Consider the following 19735-nt stretch of genomic DNA (forward strand, 5'->3'; position numbering starts at 1 on the left):
AAGAGCTTTTGACATCATGCGGACTGCAGGCCAGTCCAGCGTGATTTTCTTTAGCCACGCACGTCCCAGTAGAGATGGGTAATTTCCCTTTACCACATATAGTGGCAGTTTCGCAGTCTGTCCGTTCAATTTAACTGTCACCTCAATGGCGCCTCTCATGGCCACAGGTTTGCCGGTATACGTCTTTAGCACAATGTTTGTTGGCTGAAGGGTAAGGTGCTTTAGCATTTTGTTGTAGACAGTGTCTGAAACAAGGGACACAGCCGCGCCTGTGTCCACCTCCATCCGCACTGATTGTCCCTCCACCAGTGGTGACACCCAGTAGCCATTTGGACTACCTGCAACCGTCAGTATGTGCACCTCTTCCTCCTCAGAGGTGTTGCTCCCCTCTGTTTTGCTTGTTCCATCATGCTGCACTGAATGAACACTCTTTTTCTTCTCTTGTCCAAATACAGACATTTTGTTTTCATGCTTCCCAGCTCTGTCTGTTCTTTTTTTTACCTCTACAGGCACGTTCAATGTGACCCTTTTTGCCACAGTTTCGGCATTCCAGCTCCATACACCAGCAGTCATTAGCGTGATGGCCCGTTTTTCCACAACGGTAACATGTGCCGTTCCGCGCACCTTTAGGCTCAGACGACACCTTGTGAACTCTCCTTGTTGAACTAAACTGGTGAGCCTCCTTTTCCACCATCTCCATGGAGACACTAACTTCAATGGCCTTTTCAAGAGTAAGATTGTCCTCAGTAAGAAGGCGCTTCTGTGTGGCTGCACTTTGCAGACCACACACAAGTCTGTCTCTAATGGTGTAATTCAGCACCTCCTTGAACTCGCAGTGTTCTGACAACCTTTTCAAAGCAGCAATAAACATAGTCACTGTTTCCCCCTCCTCTTGATTCCGTTTGTGAAATCTAAATCTCTCAGCAATAACCAGAGGTTTCGGTGAAAAGTGTCTGTATTCCATCCTCGTCGCCACTTTATTGTGTCTGTACCGGTGCCGTTATACTTAAACACAATTAGTGCTCAGAACCCCGAGATTGCAAACATGCTGCTTCTTTATTCAAAAGGAAAGTTCCGGAGAAAAGTACAGAACAAAAGAGAACAAAAAAACCATTCATCTGCTGTGACAGCGCCACCGCAGGTGGGAGGAGAACACATAATACATAACATATTCCAGTTCTGACGAAAGGTCATCGACCTGAAACGTTAACTCTGTTTCCATCTTCGCAGATGCTGCCTGACCCGCTGAGTTTCTCCAGCATTTTCTGTTTTTATTTCAGATTTCCAGCATCCGCAGTATTTTCTTTTTGTAAAAGCTCATATCTATTCACTTCGATAGTTTTATAATCTGTGTCATTGATTCTAACCGTGTAACTAGAACAGCGCTGGTGGAAACGTTAAACTTTAACCCATCAGAGTCAATGGTTATTCAATGTGGCAATGAGCTCTGCAACTAGGCCGAGTGTCAGGGCCGGAACTATAATGTTGGGAACTGCCGGTGGAGCGTGGGGGGGAAGAGGTGTAGTGTCGGACAGGAAGTGGGCCGTGTGTTTCTCCAGCCGTTGGCGGTTTGTTTATTGGGAACTCGATTTACTTTAACCAAGAGATCACCTCGGGCGGGATTTCCAGTGTCGTAGGCGGCGGCTGTGTGGCTGCAGACGGGCCGCCGGTTCTTCAGCCTTTGCTCGGCCCTGGCGGTGAGTGCGGGGTTGGTTTGTTCGGGACTGAGCCGCTCACTGAGGCAGGCGGAGCGCAGCCATTCTTCGCAAACACCTCATCTCAACTTTAAAAGTTATATCATCTCATTATTTGTGTGTGATCGATACACAGGCGTGCTTTGGAGTTCTGTCCCATTGCATAATCCACTTGTCAAGACAAATGAGCCGTTACACCAAATAATACTCCATAAATAAAATGTCTCTTCAATTTTTTATATTATTCGTTTGGTTTGGAGAGCAGATCACCACTCCTATTTCTACAATTGGACAGCTCAAGATTCTTAGATTTGTTTTCCCTCCTGTTAATTGAATGATGGAATGCATTAAAAAATATTCATCAGATTCAACATTAATTTATGAAGTAGTCTGACTAGTTTTGCTTGCCCAGACTCTCCTGGCCATTTCTGACAGTAGGACTGTCCAGCCTATGGTTTGTGGGACGTATCCAACCCCAAAGCTGAGCAATCTGGCCGACAAAAGCCCAGGCAACTTGGTTTTATTTTTGTTTGTTTCTTAACCCACTGGTTTATTCTGTTTGAATTTCAGGTTTTAACACTTGCCGCATTGTGGATAATATTCTAAACCAGCACACCAAGACGTTAAGATAAAAAATCACGGGATTGGGGGTAATATTCTGGCATAGATAGAGGATTGGCTGTCTAACAGAAGGCAGAGAGTTGGGATAAATGGTTCATTCTCAGACTGGCAATCAGTAACTAGTGGTGTTCCGCAGGGGTCAGTGCTGGGTCCCCAACTCTTTACAATCTATATTAACGATTTGGAGGAGGGGACCGAGTGTAACATATCAAAGTTTGCAGATGATACTAAGATGGGAGGGAAAGTAGTGAGTGAGGAGGACATAAAAAACCTGCAAGGGGACATAGACAGGCTAAGTAAGTGGGCAGAGATTTGGCAGATGGAATACAATACTGGAAAGTGTGAGGTTATGCACTTTGGCAGGAAAAATCGTAGAGCAAGTTATTATCTTAATGGCAAGAAACTGGAAAGTACTGAAGTACAAAGGGATCTGGGGGTCCTGGTGCACGAAACTCAAAAGGTTAGTATGCAGGTGCAGCAAGTGATTAAGAAGGCCAATGGAATATTGGCTTTCATTGCTAGGGGGATAGAATATAAAAATAGGGCGGTATTGCTTCAGTTGTACAAGGTATTGGTGAGACCGCACCTGGAATACTGCATACAGTTTTGGTGTCCATACTTAAGAAAAGACATACTTGCTCTCGAGTCAGTACAAAGAAGGTTCACTCGGTTAATCCCGGGGATGAGGGGATGGACATATGAGGAGAGGTTGAGTAGATTGGGACTCTACTCATTGGAGTTCAGAAGAATGAGAGGCGATCTTATTGAAACATATAAGATTGTGAAGGGGTTGGATCGGGTGGATGCGGGGAGGATGTTTCCGATGGTGGGTGAAACTAGAACTAGGGGGCATAGGCTTAGAATAAGGGGCTGCTCTTTCAAAACTGAGATGAGGAGGAACTACTTGTGGTAAACCACTGTTATACCTGTCTGTATGTGTATGTGTATTCCACTAGGTACAGGTCTGGACATGCCTCGGCTGACTCCTCCCACTATTCCAGGTATATAAGTGACTACCTCCCAGTCCCTTAGTATTCTGGACGGGTCGACCACTCGAGACAAGACCTTCATTCTTTAGTTAATAAAAGCCTGGTTGTTACTCGCTTAACCTCAGTCTTTTGAGTAATTGATGGCGCATCAATTTTATTAACTAAATTTTTTATAATGGAGAAGATCCTCACACCAGCATGCCTGGACCTGGACAGTTGGGAAGCGGACGCTTCCACCAAGTTTGCTCACTGGCTCACGTGCTTCGAGACATTCCTGACTGCCTCCACTGCGGTCGTAACGGATGCGGACAAACTGTCTGTCCTGATCTCCAAGGTGAACCACCGAGCGTACTCAGTCATCCGGGACGCGACCTCGTACACAGCCGCCCTCCAGCTCCTCAAGACCCAGTACACGCGCCCTGTGAACGAAGTATACGCCAGGCACCTTCTGGGGAGTCGCAAGCAACAACCTGGGGAATCGACTGAGGAATACCTCCAAGCACTGTCCGTGCTTGGCCGGGCCTGTGGGTGTAAGGCGGTAACGCCCGCTAAGTACACGGAGGAACTGATCCGGGATGCCTTCGTAGCGGGCCACAGGTCCAACTACACCCGACAGCGACTGCTGGAGCAGAGTGACCTCACCCTCGACAAAGCCTCCGAAATTGCACTAACGCTGGACGCAGCCTACCGGCATGGATGCCTACTCCTCTGCACCGTGGATGCCGCGGGGAATGACAACCTGGGACACGGTAGGACAGCCCCATAGTACCGTGCCACCCCAGCCACAGCCCAACAACGGCCCAACTACCGCAGCAGTGTCCCAAAGCCAGACAGCAGTATCCCAAGGCCAGAAATGCTACTTCTGTGGCCAGGCCAAACACCCCAGAGAATGCCCGGCGAAGAATGCGACCTGCTCGGGCTGCGGGAAAAAGGGACACTACGCCAGCGTCTGCAAGGCCAAAGCCACCCCGAACGCCAGCAGCGCCGCGTGTGGGCCGGGCGAGCCGCCATCTTGGGCCCCCAACAGCGCCGCGTGCGGGCCGCCATCTTGGGCCTCCCCAGCCATGTGCGAACCACCGCAGCAGCAGCCATCTTGGACGACTCCAGCCACATGGGAATCATGGACGCCGCCATCTTGGACACCAGTCGGGACGCAGCAGACCGCCAACCGCCCCCCCCAACTGATACCCGCAGCGACACACCGACCCCTACGCTGGCCTCTGTTACGCTGGACCAAACGAGACCGCACCAACTAGCTCGGTCCAAAATAAACCGCTACACCCTGCTGGACGCCTACCCACTCCCCCGCATAGCTGACATGGTCAACCAGATCGCGCAGTACCGTGTCTTTTCGACCATTGACCTGAAATCAGCGTACCACCAGCTCCCCATCCGCCCTGAAGACCGCCAGTATACTGCTTTTGAGGCAAACGGCCGCCTCTATCACTTCCTTAGGGTTCCCTTCGGCGTTACCAACGAGGTCTCCGTCTTCCAAAGGGAGATGGACCGGATGGTCGATCAAAATGCGCTGCAGGCCACTTTCCCTTACCTAGACAATGTGACCATCTGCGGCCATGACTTGCAGGACCATGACGCAAACCTCGAGAAATTCCTCCGCACCGCCCAACTCCTGAACCTGACATATAACCAGGAGAAGTGCATATTCCGCACAGACCGCCTTGCCATCCTTGGCTGTGTTGTGGAACACGGGGTCATCGGTCCCGACCCGGACCGGATGCGTCCCCTTATGGAACTCCCACTGCCTAAAAGCCCTGAAGAGGTGCCTAGGGTTTTTTCCCTACTACGCTCAGTGGGTCCCCTACTATGCAGACAAAGCCCGTCCGTTGATCAAATCCACCTCTTTTCCCCTGATGGCAGAGGCCCGCTCGGACTTCCACCGTATCAAGGAGGACATTGCCAAAGCCACCATGCACGCAGTGGACGAATCCATCCCCTTCCAGGTGGAAAGCGATGCGTCCGACTTCGCTCTGGCCGCCACCCTTAATCAGGCGGGGAGACCTGTGGCATTCTTCTCACGAACCCTCCAGGGCCCGGAGACCAGACACTCCGCGGTTGAGAAGGAGGCCCAGGCTATTGTGGAGGCTGTGCGTCATTGGAGGCACCACCTGGCCGGAAAACGATTTACCCTGCTCACTGACCAGCGTTCAGTTGCTTTTATGTTCAACAACAAGCAGAGGGGCAAAATCAAAAATGACAAGATCTTGAGGTGGAGAATCGAACTTTCCACCTACAACTACGAGATCTTGTACAGGCCTGGGAAGCTCAATGAACCCCCAGATGCCCTATCGCGTGGCACCTGCGCCAGCGCGCAGATCGATAGGCTGAGGGCCCTCCACAATGACCTCTGCCACCCGGGGGTCACCAGGTTCTTCCACTTCATCAAGGCCCGCAACCTGCCTTACTCCATCGAGGAGGTCAGGACCATGACCAAGAACTGCCAAGTCTGCGCTGAGTGCAAACCGCACTTTTATAGACCAGACAGAGCCCACCTGATAAAAGCCACTCGCCCTTTCGAACGCCTGAGCGTCGATTTTAAAGGGCCTCTCCCCTCCTCCGACCGCAATGTGTACTTCCTCAACATCATTGACGAGTACTCCCATTTCCCGTTCGCTATCCCCTGCTCGGACATGACCAGTGCCACGGTCATTAAATCTCTGAACAGCCTTTTCACCCTGTTCGGTTTCCCCAGCTATATCCATAGCGACCGGGGCTCATCGTTTATGAGCGACGAACTCCGCCAGTACCTGCTCGCTAGGGGTATAGCCACAAGCAGGACCACCAGTTACAACCCCCGGGAGAATGGACAGGTGGAAAGAGAGAATGCAACAGTTTGGAAGGCTGCCCTACTAGCCTTAAAGTCTAGGGGCCTTCCGACCTCCCGCTGGCAGGAGGTGCTCCCCGATGCGCTCCACTCGATTCGGTCACTGCTCTGCACTGCCACCAATGCCACCCCTCACGAGAAAATGTTTGTCTTCCCAAGGAAGTCCACATCGGGGACATCGTTACCGCTATGGCTGACGTCCCCAGGGCCGGTACTACTGAGAAGACACGTGAGGGCCAATAAAACGGACCCCCTGGTCGAGAGGGTCGACCTCCTCCACGCCAACCCCCAGTACGCTTACATTGCGTACCCGGACGGGCGGGAGGACACCGTCTCCATACGAGACCTCGCACCCTCGGGGACCGATGTAGGGCGGGAGGACACAGTCTCCATACGAGACCTCGCACCCTTGGGGACCGCTGTAACCCACTGCCCATTACCACCCCCCCCCCCCACGACCCGATATCCAACCCCAGCAGCCGGCTCGCCTTGGACCGTCACCCACGAGGACTACACTCCAGGGCCCCAGCCTACACGGGACGCGACGCCGGAAGCTCCACCACCCCTGCCGTCGCCACGTCGATCACAGCGGCAGACAAGACCTCCGGAGAGACTCCAATACACGAACTTTTAAATACACTTCACCCCGCCGGACTCATTTTTAAACAAGGGGTGAATGTGGTAAACCACTGTTATACCTGTCTGTATGTGTATGTGTATTCCACTAGGTACAGGTCTGGACATGCCTCGGCTGGCTCCTCCCACTATTCCAGGTATATAAGTGACTACCTCCCAGTCCCTTAGTATTCTGGACGGGTCGACCACTCGAGACAAGACCTTCATTCTTTAGTTAATAAAAGCCTGGTTGTTACTCGCTTAACCTCAGTCTTTTGAGTAATTGATGGCGCATCACTACTTCACTCAGAGGGTGGTAGGTCCATGGAATATGCTGCCCCAAAAAGCTGTAGAAGCTACATCATTACATAAATTTAAAACAGAAATAGACAGTTTCCTAGAAGTAAAGGGAATTAAGGGTTACGGGGAGCGGGCAGGAATTTGGACATGAGTCTAGGTTCGGATCGGTCATGGCCCTGTGGGTAGCGGAGCGGGCCCAGGGGCCGTGTAGCCCGATCCTGCTCCTATTTCGTGTGTCTAATTCTGTTAGATTCAGGAGATGGTTCTGTGATAGTAGATTGGCGGTTAGGATCAGATCAGCCATGATCTTATTGAATGGCGGAGCAGGCTCGAGGGGCCGATTGGCCTACTCCTGCTCCTATTTCTTATGTTCTTATGTTATCCGCAGCTTGGCAAAATGGGAACTTAGATTTAACTTATGTAATTGCTACAGGGCTCTTTGGTAAGAACCTAAGCAGCCCACAAAGGCAAAAAGCTTTGATACTTTTGCTGTCCTTTGGACTTGTGTTTTGGGAATTGGAGCTTATGCATCCTCAATAATGTAAGTGAAATTACATGTTCTGTTTTCATCAGTGTGAATCTACCTGTCCTTCACAGAAAGAGCTGATGCTCAGAGGAATAAGCATGCAAGTGACTATGGTTCTTTCAAGTTACTTGGTCACATAGGTAGCCTCAGCAAGTTGCTAGCCTTCTGTTTGAATGATGTTGCCAAAAGAGAGCACTGGCAATTCTTAATAGATAACCTTTGGCCCAAGTGTAAGGTTTGTTGCACAGGCTGAGTAATTCACCTATCTTAAAAATGTCTCTCTTAATTAATTGATGGATGATGATTTTTGTTTCAGTGTGGAAGAGCTGATTGAGACACTGGGCAGTCTGACAAGTTCCATCACCTGTAAGTTATTCAGAATGTTGTCCCTTGAAAGGATTGATTGAGTCATGACTTACAGTCACAGCTTGCGTTTATAAAATTATTCTCATGCATCTCAGTGCTTTACTAGGCAGAGAGGTGGACACCAAGCAACTAGTTAAGGAATTTGAAATGGGATGGGGATGGGGGGGTGGTCCAACCAAAGGAATGTTTGAAGCAGTACGTTTTTAGAGGGCGCTTTAAAGGCAAAGAGAGTTAGTAATGCACAATGATTTAGCAAGAGAATTTCAGAGGAAATGAATGTGTTGAGTTTAAAAAATCAGCCTGTGATGGTACTGTGGAGGGAGTGGGGAACAAGCAATAGACCAGTTAGAGGAACAGATGGTGTGGGCAAGGATATTGAACTAGTGCACATTTCCTAAGCAGGCTGGAGAAAAGCCATGGAGGGATTTGATGGGGGGCAAGGATCTTGAACTACATTTGCTGAGGTAGACGGAGGCAGTGGATCTTGGGGAGGATGAGGGTGCGGGTAAAATAGATATGCGGGACTTTGTGTGGCACAGGAGCCAGTCTTTAGTAGATTAAGTTTGTTTGTGAAGGGAGGCCAGCTAGGAGAAATCAGTTTTTGAGGTAATGATGTGTGAATAAGGGTTTCAGCAGTAGTGGGGGGTAGGGTTGCTTTATAGGGAGGACCCCATAAATATGAAGGTAGGGAGTTTATCCAGAATAAAATTAGGACCAACACAAAATAGCAGTAACTTAAGTTACAACTGTAACAATCGGTATTAAGCGCTGCTTGTGATGGTGTTACTGAGTCATGTGAACATGGTCTGTGTAAGATCCTAATGGATGGTAATGAAATGTCAAAGTAAATTCTTTTCTCTCACTCTTTGGAACACAGGTCAACGACATGGCTACTGTGCAAATGGATCAAGAACTGGCCAAAAAGCTGTTCTTTGAAGGAGGCACTCTTGTAATACTTGGTGTTCCTGAAGGCACTGAATTTGGCATCGATTATAACTGTTGGCAAGTGGGCCCAAAGTTTAAAGGGGTAAAGATGATCCCACCGGGAATCCACTTCATGCATTACAGTGCTGTGAATAGCAGAGATGTTCGGGTAACAGGACCACGCACTGGTTGTTTCTTCCACCTAAAGCAGAGGGAAGTTCTTGTGAAGCGATGGGACAAGAAAGAAGAAGAAATAGTTCTAGTTGAGGTCTCCGACGAAGAGATAGAGCGGATAGTAGAGAATCTGACTGACCTGGACAAATGTTTGGGGCCGTATCCTTATGAAACAATGAAAAGATGGGTCTCTTTGACCAATCTCATTACAGAGCCCTTGATTCAGAGGCTGCAACCTGCAAGTGGAAAAATCTGCGCCTTTTCCGAAGTGCAGCCAGAGCTTGCAATGCCACATACAAAGGATCGAGCAGAGCAGAATCTATTGCCTTATGATACATTATGCAAGAGCTATGAAGAGGGTTTGGCCAGGCTGCCCAAGATGAAGATTAAGGCTGGTACAGAGATCAGATTCACAAAGATCCCGAATCAGAAGTATCCAGAGGGGGCATCCCCAGCTGAAATCACAAAGTGTAGTATGGACTTTAGCTATGCTCTGGAAATTATAATAAACCAACGATACTCTTCGAACCCAAAAGACATATTAGGTTAGTACATTATAAGATGTGTGAGCTTCTTGTTGAGATGTTGTAATTTACAGTTTAAAGTAATGTGGAGTCCAGGAAACATAGAAACATAGAAGATAGGAGCTGGAGTAGGCCATTCGGCCCCTCGAGCCTGCTCCGCCATTCAATGAGATCATGGCTGATCATCCAAATTCAGTACCCGGTCCCTGCCTTCTCCCCATATCCCTTGATCCCTTTAGCCTTAAGAAATATATCCAACTCCTTCTTGAATATATTTAATGAATGGGCCTCAACTGCCTTCTGTGGTAGAGAATTCCACAGGTTCACCACTCTCTGGGTGAAGAAATTCCTCCTCATCTCAGTCCTAAATGGCTTACCCCTTATCCTTAGACTGTGACCCCTGGTTCTGGACTGCCCCGCCATCGGGAACATCCTTCCTGCATCCAGTCTGCCTAGTCCTGTTAGAATTTTATAAGTTTCAATGAGATCCCCTCTCATTCTTCTAAACTCCAAGGTTTTAAAATTGTATTTGGAGTTGACATAGCACCGGCACAGGAACGATGGGCTGAATGGCCTCATTCTGTGCTCTATGATTCTATGTCGAAGATATTCCAGCATAAAACAAACTCAGCACAGCTGAATGGCAGAAAGATAAGCCTTTTGTTCTTGTGTTTGGGACCTGCGTTTAAATCAAGTCCAGACTGATGGAATGAATTAATCCAGTCTCTTCTCTCTGTCTGCTGTAGGGGTCTAAAGTGAAATGAATTTGCTCTATCTGAATCCAATTCTTACTCGAATGTGAATCCACCGCACAAAACTGATCATTTTGTGCTATGTTATCGGTCAGTCATGGTTTGCCTGGAAAAATGAAATTGTTCTAGTTTGGAGTTAGAACATACGGTTGGGAGAATACAGTGTAACTTTGCCTGCATTTAACTGGTGCTGTAAGTTACCTGGGAATGCTTGCGTTGACATCGGAGGGCAGAAGTAGCAAAAAGCTTTATTTCTGAGTATTGACCATTCCAAACTTTGATGAGCAAAATGTAATAAAATTGTTTTCGATGAGCCTGACACTTGTTCTAATGTAGTTTCACTTTGTTGTATGTAAACAAGTGCTGAACAAAGATTGAACCAATAGTTAGATTCATGCAGCCCGATAACTCATTATTATCTGGGAAATGACCTTGAGCTGTCAGAGTTTTTTGTTTCTGTTGTGCGAGTAGATTTAGAATTGTGCTACCAAATCTGATTCCCCGTAAATAAATAGTTTTATGAAACTAAAGGAACATCAAAAATATGTTGACTTGGGTTTAAAGAGTGACTTTCAGTATTGTGTTTGTGAAAATTTGTTTTTTAAAAATGTTAGTAAGAATTGTGGGGAAGCTCAGCATTATGTGTGTGGATTTGAGGGCTATTTCTTGATTGTTTTTTCTTTAAAACAGTGGATGGTTACGACTTAAAAGGAATAAAATAACATGGAAGGAAATCTATTCGGACAAATCTGTTGCATAATATGGGGACGGGGTAGTGGTATAGCAAAGCAGCACTGTCCAGTAATATTCCTTATAAAGTAAACATTTTCAGTTACAGGAAACCCTTTGGTGACCGGGATGGTGCCGGTTGATAATAAATTCCGGATAACGGAGAGGTATATCTACCGAGGCTATTTTTAACAAACAAAAATAAAAAATCAAGAAATGTGCAGTATAATTGGGTACTCACCTACAGAATGTTGTGTTAAATGGATGGTGGAAGATGCTTGATTAAGTACAGTAATGCCAGTTGAGGGTAATCCATAACTCTTTAATTACTTAACAGTAAAACAAAACTTATAAACGACTGTATACTGTAGTTTTCGGAGTGAGAATTGTGCCGGTTATTAGAGCGTTTCCTGTAATTTACATAACACTGCTCGATCCAAGGACAGGGCTAATAGTGCGATTCACCGCTGTGAGATTTTTGTTCTCTTGACTAATGCCTTTTCTTTTCAAGCACAGTTTATGTTTTAATACAACTTGCATTCCGTTGTGCACCTACAGGTGAGTTGCAGTTTTCTTTTGTGTGCTTCCTGATTGGAAATGTCTACGATGCATTTGAGCACTGGAAGGATCTACTTCGTCTACTCTGTCACTCTGAGGAGGCTGTGTCAAAAGAAAAGGATCTCTATTCTGCTCTCATCTCAATCCTCTATCACCAACTTAATGAAATTCCTGCTGACTTCTTTGTGGATATTGTCTCCAAGGATAACTTCCTAACCACAACTTTACAGGTAGCTTTTCTGAATCATATTATACCGAGGTACAAAATTATTTCAATCAACCATTAAAATTCATGTTGAAAGTGCTTTTTTGCATGTTTTGGTGGGAACTTTTTTGTGTTTTGATTGAAAAGCATAAGCTGTGAAGCATAATTATTCTACATTTAAATTATAAATACATCTGGATTGTCAAACTTGTACAATAGCTTATTGGGGTAATCATGAAGTGTATGCCTATTAATGTTGATGCACTGTAAATACAAATCCTGTTGATAATCCATCAATGGTGTTTTAATCCAATTGCAGTAGTAGAATCCGAATTAGTTGCAATGCCTTGCTTACACTGCCAAGATTCAACGGTGCACTTTTACAGCTGTAACTTGGGTTTCGTTCATTTAAACATCATAATGCTGCTTGTGCCACCTATGTATTTACAAGCAGAAACCCATCCTTTCAGACTCCCTTTCCTTGGAGCAGATGTGGCAGTGAACTCATCACTAGTTTCTCGTGTCATGGCTCTTGACTTGATCCCAGCATGCAGCATGAAACCCACCCCAGAAATTAACTTACTTTATGTTCGGGCTAATTAAAGTTGGCAGACCATTACAGCAGAGATCTGAGTACTAGTGTAAACTAAGTAATAATGAACTGGCCTCTGATTGCATTATCAGTATTCCTTCTGATTAATTACAATTTCAGTTATTCATTCTATATTTGGTATGGTAGATTGATTATATTAGGGCTCTTAAAACTTATGAGGGCCAAGAGGAGATGTTACTAGCTACTGTACTGTGTGGGAGTTTTACATTCATATTCAAGCTTGTAACCATTTCAAGTTGTAGTGATGGCGGTTGTCTTTTGTATTAGGTGCCTCTCTTGTTGACAGTAAGGATCCATTTTGATGATTATTACAGTCAGTACAAGAACAGCTTTCCCACACAATTCACAGGTGCAACCAGCTCATCTGGGGCCAATAGGCTGTTGCTTTTCATGTTTCTGCTGTTGCCACTTCTTCAAGAGATCATTGGCCCGGAATTTGTGGTCGGCATGATGGCAAACTGGCAGCGTTTGCCATCATTCCGCCTTTGAAACTGACTGCAACTTTGGGATTTGGCGCAGGTGCATGCGGAAATCCCAAAGTTGCGGTCAGTCATTGACAGCTCCGAAACAGGCGTTCCCCCCACAGAGCCGACAATCTCTGAAATCAGCCAAATCATTGAAACTGATAAACTTTGGCTCTTCCGCAGTAAGTACGTTAAATTCCCCACTAAAAGTTAGACCCAAAGAGATTCGGTGTAACTGGGGTTTTGACAGCGTATTGACTACTAAACAAATGTTAAGGGCCTGGAAAACTAATTTTAATTTTGCGCAGTGTGAAATTTATCCATTCTAATTTTTAAAAAAATTTAAGAAACTTTTCAAAAAATAGATATTTTAAAAAAGTTTTCCTATCTTTATGCAAGATTTGCCTTTTCCCCATGTGAGAGCCCCAATCTTTCTTTTGCTCTCTCTAACTATTTTAAAAAGTTTGAATTTTAAGGGCTTACTCACTTCCTTGTTTGTTGTCTCTGAGAATTCTGCCTATTGATTGGCTGCTTAGACAGCCTGTTGGCGTCACAGCAGCTCGAACTACAGTCCTTTGAAGTGAATTAAAGGGTCGAAAAACCCAAAGTTCTCGACACAGGGATCGTGAGATCCTTGTGCGACGCATACTTTGGGGCCAGCAGTGAACACCTTTGCTTTGCTGCTGACCTCAAATTGCAGCTGACGCCATTATGTGTACTTGATTGCCAACTACAGGAAACTATGGTTTATCCGGAGGTTGTATGTCCGGAATACTCGATCTAATGGCAAAAATCAGGAGCCGTTTTCTATAAAATGTTTTAGTTCTCGTTCTTTTTTTTTCCCAGTCAGGCACTGCAAGGTCTGTAGCTATAGCAACAGCTTCAGCTAGAGACGCTTGCAGCTGCAGCCGACTCTTTAGAAGCTGTTGCTAAGCAACAGTGTTTGTTGTCAGATACGGAGATGAAAACCTCCGTATGCTTCAACATTAACTTTGTATGTCCGGCAGTTTTGATAGATCGGCGACACGCCGGTCCCGTCGGTGCTGGATATCACAAAGTTTCCTGTACAAGCATTGATACTAGTTTGAGGTTGTGCTTGAGTGTGTCCCTGTGTCTCATGCTACCCACCCTGCTTCCACTTGTCCTAGTCTATCTTGCTGCACAGGATCCATTTTGGCATTCTGGAATCTCCCATATCAATGACCTATATCGGCACAGTTCTGCTCTTATAAGCACGGTCTCAACGCTGTGGGCTTGGTGCAGTCGAGGATCTTAGTTGGCCTGCCATTTGATGAATATAGTCAACCTCCAGGGTTGGAGCTGTAACTTGACAAATTCTTGAATGTCACTACAGCAATATGCCCAGGCCTCTCCTCCATATAGAACAATAGTAATAACTGTCTTATACATTTTATTCTTTAAGTTTGATCCTATGCTGGTTCCAGACATGCTTTTTCAGAGTTGGCTTTTCTGATACGAGATAACACTTCATCTTTGAATGCATCATTTGATATCACACTACATAGATAAGTGAATATCACAATATTACTAGTTTTACATAGTCCTTCTCATGACACTAAATGTTCTAATTTTCACAGTTTCTAATCTTTCAGATTTTGTACAATAAATTTGATTTCACACTATAATTCAGTGTACTGTGGACTGGAAGTATTGTTAGATATTTGTTATTAATATATTTCAAGTACCAAATATTTAATTTTCAAAGGGTTTGTTCTGTCATCTCAGTTTCCATCTTCACCTAGCTATTTAGTGTTCTATTGCGCTAATTACATGCCTAAAATTGATGTGATCAAATTGTCAAAAGCACTTGCAGTTGCATTTTAAATGCTGCTATTGTGCCTTTCCGAAGGGCTTCTCATTCTGTGCAGTGATGTGTGTTAAGTTGGTTTCACAGGAGAATTTCTGTGTATCGATTTATTGTTGGAACATCAGGGCCTTAGCTGCTCACAAAATAGTCTATCGATTATCTAGAACAAATCTGACTTGTCACAGGGATTGGCCATAATCCTTTTCCAACCTAATTCTAGGGTCAAGTGCTTTGACTGTCTGGTAGTGGAATTAAGAGACCAGAAAGGACTCCTTGCTTATCTGGCCCTATACACACCCCATGGGATATTGTGTTCACATATTCCATATCTATATATTTTTTTTTATATTGTAAAAATAGTAGGTCTGTTACACAATTTCTGTCCGTCACTTCTGTCGCTTCAAATATCACACTCAAATTTGTGTCACAGTTCCAAAAGAGTGTGATGATAACAAAGAAACTCCAGGACATTATACAGTTTGAAATTGTGAAGTTGTACATCCTGTTTGTTACTTTTTGTCTGTCTTTTGAATGTCCCTACCTACTACATTTATTGGCTTACATTTGCACCAAACAGAATATAAAATAGTTTGATTTAAAACTATGCCTTTTCAAAGATTGCAAATCTGGTTTAATGCAGATTTGTAACCAGGCTTCAGTAACATTCTAGTCAATTTCATACCTTCTGACTTTGTGACACAATCTTCTGCGTGGCCCCGTGCTAAAATCTTAACAGGAACTGAGTTCCTTTTATCTACTAGATCTGATATCTCCTTAAAGAATACAGTATATTTGTGAGGCAGTACCTTCCTTCCATAAACCCATGCTGACTTCCTCTTAAGTCCATTTCTCTCGATGCTTCATTATTTCTTAAATATTTTACCTACTACAGGAAACTCTTTTTTTTATCCGGCACCAGCGTGGTGCCGGTTTATCAAAAAGTCCGGATTACAGAGAGGTATAATTAAAAGGTACGAGAGCTCTGTACACAGCAACAAATCCAGGCTTCCCTGTTGCTTAGCAACATGTGCAGGAACCCCGGCCACAGACCAAGCATCCCTGTTGTTTAGCAACAAGTGCAGGAACCCCGGTTACACAGCCACAGATCCAGGAACGGCCACTAATATGAAGTAAAACTTACCTGAACCTACTCCTGAATTTTGCCGGTTAACAGAGATTTCCGGTTATTTAGGTGCCGGTAAATCGAGAGTTTCCTGTACAGAGCCAGGCTCAGTGACCGAGTGTTCCCTGCTTATCTTTGTGTCTTTTTTTTATACGTTGGGTGCTGTGTCCTTTTTTTTCAGTGCTTTCTGCCTGTTCATTACCTCGTCATTTGCAATTTCTGTACAACTATAAAGGAATAACAGTAGAACCTCAACCAATTTTCATCAAATTTTTCTCTTCCTCATCTATTTTGAGGCACCGTGCCCAGATTATGAGAGTGCATGCTGATGGATTTTAAAAAGTGAATACTGCCAAAACATACTGGTTAAGCACTTTTTTTGTGCCAGGTAATAGTATGTGCAGACATGTTATAAATAAAATTGTATCCTTTAAAGGAGACTAAATGGCTTGGAATTGCTTCTGTTTAAACAAGTGTATTTTTCAAACTGCACGAGTGTCTCCCGGCTGCTGGATTTTGTAGTGCAGAAATAAGGTTTTAATGTTGTCCATGGGAAAAGTTGCAGTAACTGTTAAGGGTGTCTGTTCTCATTGTATAAAGCTTCAGTTTGTTTTATTTTCTCAGCAGTTTTACAGTAACCACTTCTCCCGCTCCATTTTGTTTTGTTACTGGTAAATTTCTTGTGGCATTGCCCATGGTCAGTGGATGAACTTTTTTATATGTAAGGTGGTGACTTGAGTTGGGAGTGACTTTAGAAATGTACTTTTAGCACCACCTACTAGTTAGAATCTACAACTACATTATTGAAGACCGTTTATATACAGTGTTTCCATTATAAATGTTTCGATAGGTAGTTAGATACCAGTACAGGAAACTTTCGATTAACCGGCCCCTAAATAACCGGAACGCTCTATCCACCGGCAAAATTCAGGAGTCGGTTCAGGTAATTTTTTTTCACTTTTAGTTACTTTTTTTAATTGATTTGTTGCTGTGCAAGGGTGTAGCTGAAGCTGTTGCTAAGCTACAGAGACGCTTGCAACTTGTGCCGATTGTTTTGAAGCACAGGGTTTGTTGCTTTATACGGAGCTCTGAGCTCCGTATCTTTTACTATAGCGTTCGGTTATCCGGAATTGTTGATAAACCGGCAACACGTCGGCCCCGTCCGTGCCGGATACCAGAAAGTTTCCTGTATTGACACAAGCATCACCAAACATCGTGACAACACAATGCGCACATACACAAGATATTTTAATAATCTATAGATTATCTTTTCACTCCAAGGGGGAAAGCTCTACCTGAAAGGTGGTGGAAGCTGATTTCCATCAATAATTTTAAAAGGTTGTTGGACATGTACTTAAGGATGAGGAACTTGCAGGGGCCTGGGGCGAAGCATAACTGCTCTTTCAAAGAGCCAGCATAGGCACGATGGGCCGAATGACCTCCTTTTGTGCTGTAAGCTGATTTACTTAAGCAACCCACTGAATCTGACTCGATCTGTTTCTTCATTCTATATCAGCACGACATATTTGGAGTGAGAGCTGTGTTAGATTTGAATGAGTTAAATGTTATTCATTTCACACTAAGTGAGTCGAGTTATTTGGGGGTGGGGGAAAAGCCTAGCTTTACCACTCGAGGAGGAATAGAATCTTTTGTGGTTATGTAAGCTATTTTCTCTGTACCTTTTTAGGCAGAGTTTGTTGATCAGGAAGTATAAAGATTCAGGATAAAAATGTTTGGAGTGTTGCTGCTAATTAGATGTTTGAGTTTTTTTTTTGAAAAAGACCAATTTAGCTTTTGAATGATTCCTTTGTACTGTGCCTTTTTAAATTTGTTAATTTTTTTTTAAACTAGGAGTTCTTCTCTTACACGTGCAATCCAAATGTGGATAAAGCTCTGCAGAAGCGGGTGGAAAACTTTAAAGCTCATTTAACCAAAAAGTTCAAGTGGGATTTCGATGAAGAACCTGATGATTGTGCCCCTATGATGGTTGAGTTACCTGAAGGGGTGACACTGGACTGATTTACTCAATGAAGGAGACTGGCTGATGCATCAGCTTGTAAATCCTTTTTAGCCCTTTGGTAAATGTCTTGCTTTTGTGTGCAACAACTTCAAAAGTGTGTAAAATGGCAACAAGCTTGCTTATGTTTTAAATAAAGTTGTAAAGTATTTACACTTCTATGTTAAGAATGTAAATTTAGTGTATTGCCATTTTTTTCCTGGACAATTTTTGTTGGGATAACAAATTGGGATCAATAGATATGTTTATTCTTTAGTATTCAGTTATTTTAAAATGAATGGTGTACTTACTGATAATGCAATATAATGTCCAAAAACTACACCTAATTAATGTTTTTGTTAAGCATCATCTCTCAATTAATTCCTTTTAACAATCTTTAAATAGCAGTTTATTTACAAGAATAGTTTATATTAGGTTGGGTACAGGTCATCAAATCTGCAATTTGATATTTTTTATTGTTGATTCAAACTTATAAGCCAGCAGTAAAATTGCAGTTCAGGTTAATCAATGGAACATGCAACTGTTGTTTTTTCCTCACCAAAAAAGCTTGGACTCGGCCATGCAATAGCTGTACAAAGACCCTTCTACAAATGTTCATTTGTTAAATTGCCATGGCAGTGATTCTTGAAAATGATTGCTTGTGTTCAGCAATTGGTGTATATATGTTGAGGCAAATATTACTGAGTAGAATGTTCGCAAGCTTCTTCAGACTGAAGGATGTCAATTCCAGCCACTCTATCCAGTTGGATTGCAGTTGGTGTTCCTTGTCTTGCCTTGCACATTCTTCATAAGTGCATATCTATTGGTTCCGTTTCTGATACAGTTGGCAGCTTGCATTAACCATCATCCGTGTGTGCTGCTTTAACAGAGTTTTTTCACCCTAGACATCTCCAAATATACTATTGTATGGACACCTGCATAAACTCATTGAAATCACTGGAAACTTCAACTTTCTTCTCATCGTTGTGGAGGTGCAGGAGAGTGAGTGTGTTGAATTCAGAATAAAGCAAGGTTTCTTTCAAATACTGAATGTGTGGAATGGGTTTGCATTATCTGTGTTCCATTGCAGTGCCACATTGATGCTATTTAAGTGACCAGAGATGTCTGTGAATAGGGCAACATGTGTACCTTGAATTTACTAGATGGCCTATTCATTTAGCTGCTGAAGGTTCATTAGGAATGTAACTATATCTTGACAGAGTCTCCAATGAACTGAATATTTAGCATTGGCTAGTCAAATGAATGTTTTATCAGGAGTCATCACTCAGCTGTCAGTTCCTGGAAGGATATGTCTTAATGTACAGGAGAGTAAAACTTGACTGCACAGATTTATCTTTTAGTGACAGATGTAGAGGTCTGCAGAATGTAATAAGCAACAAGCTCAGGAACCATGTCCTTCAGACTGCTTGCAAACCTTTCATTGGGTGCTGCTATGGGTAATCAGTCTGTGGAAACAGATACCATGTAATGTATGTCATTTATGTGTCAAAATTGAGAGATTGGAACAAAATTTAATCCCACTCTTGCTCTTCCATGGGTTGTCATTTAGCACATCATGCCTTTGACAGACTGTCCAGCATAGAAGAAGCATACAAACAGGCAAAAGTGAGCATTGTCACAGATCAGAACATTATTGAATTGCCAGGGCGTAGTGTTCAATGGCCTGGATTTTGCAGTCAGTGGCGAAGTGACGATGCTCGCTGCTGATCTCGAAGAAAGCTGCCCACAAACATTTAACGACGCTGTGGCGTCGATTTCACCTTCTCTGACGTGACACTGCATCTGACACCATCTATAGGGGATCTGTGGCGTCCAGCAACAGGAATGTCATCAAGCAAGCTCAGCAGCAAATCGCGTTGGAAGAATTCTCA

At 44.2% G+C, this 19735-nt stretch overlaps 1 protein-coding gene across 2 annotated transcripts; it reads left to right on the forward strand.

Annotated features, from left to right (window-relative positions):
* Positions 1–1504: 1504 nt before the first annotated feature.
* Positions 1505–18889, forward strand: aar2 (AAR2 splicing factor). 2 transcript variants are annotated; one of them, XM_086005573.1, is made up of 6 exons: positions 1505–1697; positions 7904–7953; positions 8831–9596; positions 11615–11844; positions 16698–16790; positions 17699–18889. In XM_086005573.1, the coding sequence occupies exons 3-6, from the start codon at positions 8840–8842 to the stop codon at positions 17864–17866; spliced, it is 1248 nt and encodes a 415-aa protein (XP_085861699.1). In that variant the 5' UTR covers positions 1505–1697; positions 7904–7953; positions 8831–8839; the 3' UTR covers positions 17867–18889. The 2 variants fall into 2 exon arrangements, with proteins under 2 accessions (XP_085861699.1, XP_085861701.1); XM_086005575.1 differs by lacking the exon at positions 16698–16790 and having other exon boundaries at positions 1507–1697.
* The last annotated feature ends 846 nt before the right edge of the window (positions 18890–19735 follow it).

Source organism: Somniosus microcephalus, chromosome 13, assembly GCF_052327205.1.
Source record: "Somniosus microcephalus isolate GS21.2 chromosome 13, FLI_Smic_1.0, whole genome shotgun sequence".
Classification (NCBI taxonomy): Eukaryota; Metazoa; Chordata; class Chondrichthyes; order Squaliformes; family Somniosidae; genus Somniosus; species Somniosus microcephalus.

What these genes read in the sequence shown, in the direction of transcription:
- aar2 (XM_086005573.1), top strand. Translation starts at nt 8,840, where the DNA reads ATGGCTACTGTGCAAATGGATCAAGAACTGGCCAAAAAGCTGTTCTTT. An exon ending in GAACCCAAAAGACATATTAG is followed by an intron (nt 9,597 to 11,614) that starts GTTAGTACATTA and finishes GTGCACCTACAG; the next exon opens with GTGAGTTGCAGTTTTCTTTT. An exon ending in TCCTAACCACAACTTTACAG is followed by an intron (nt 11,845 to 16,697) that starts GTAGCTTTTCTG and finishes ATGTTTCGATAG; the next exon opens with GTAGTTAGATACCAGTACAG.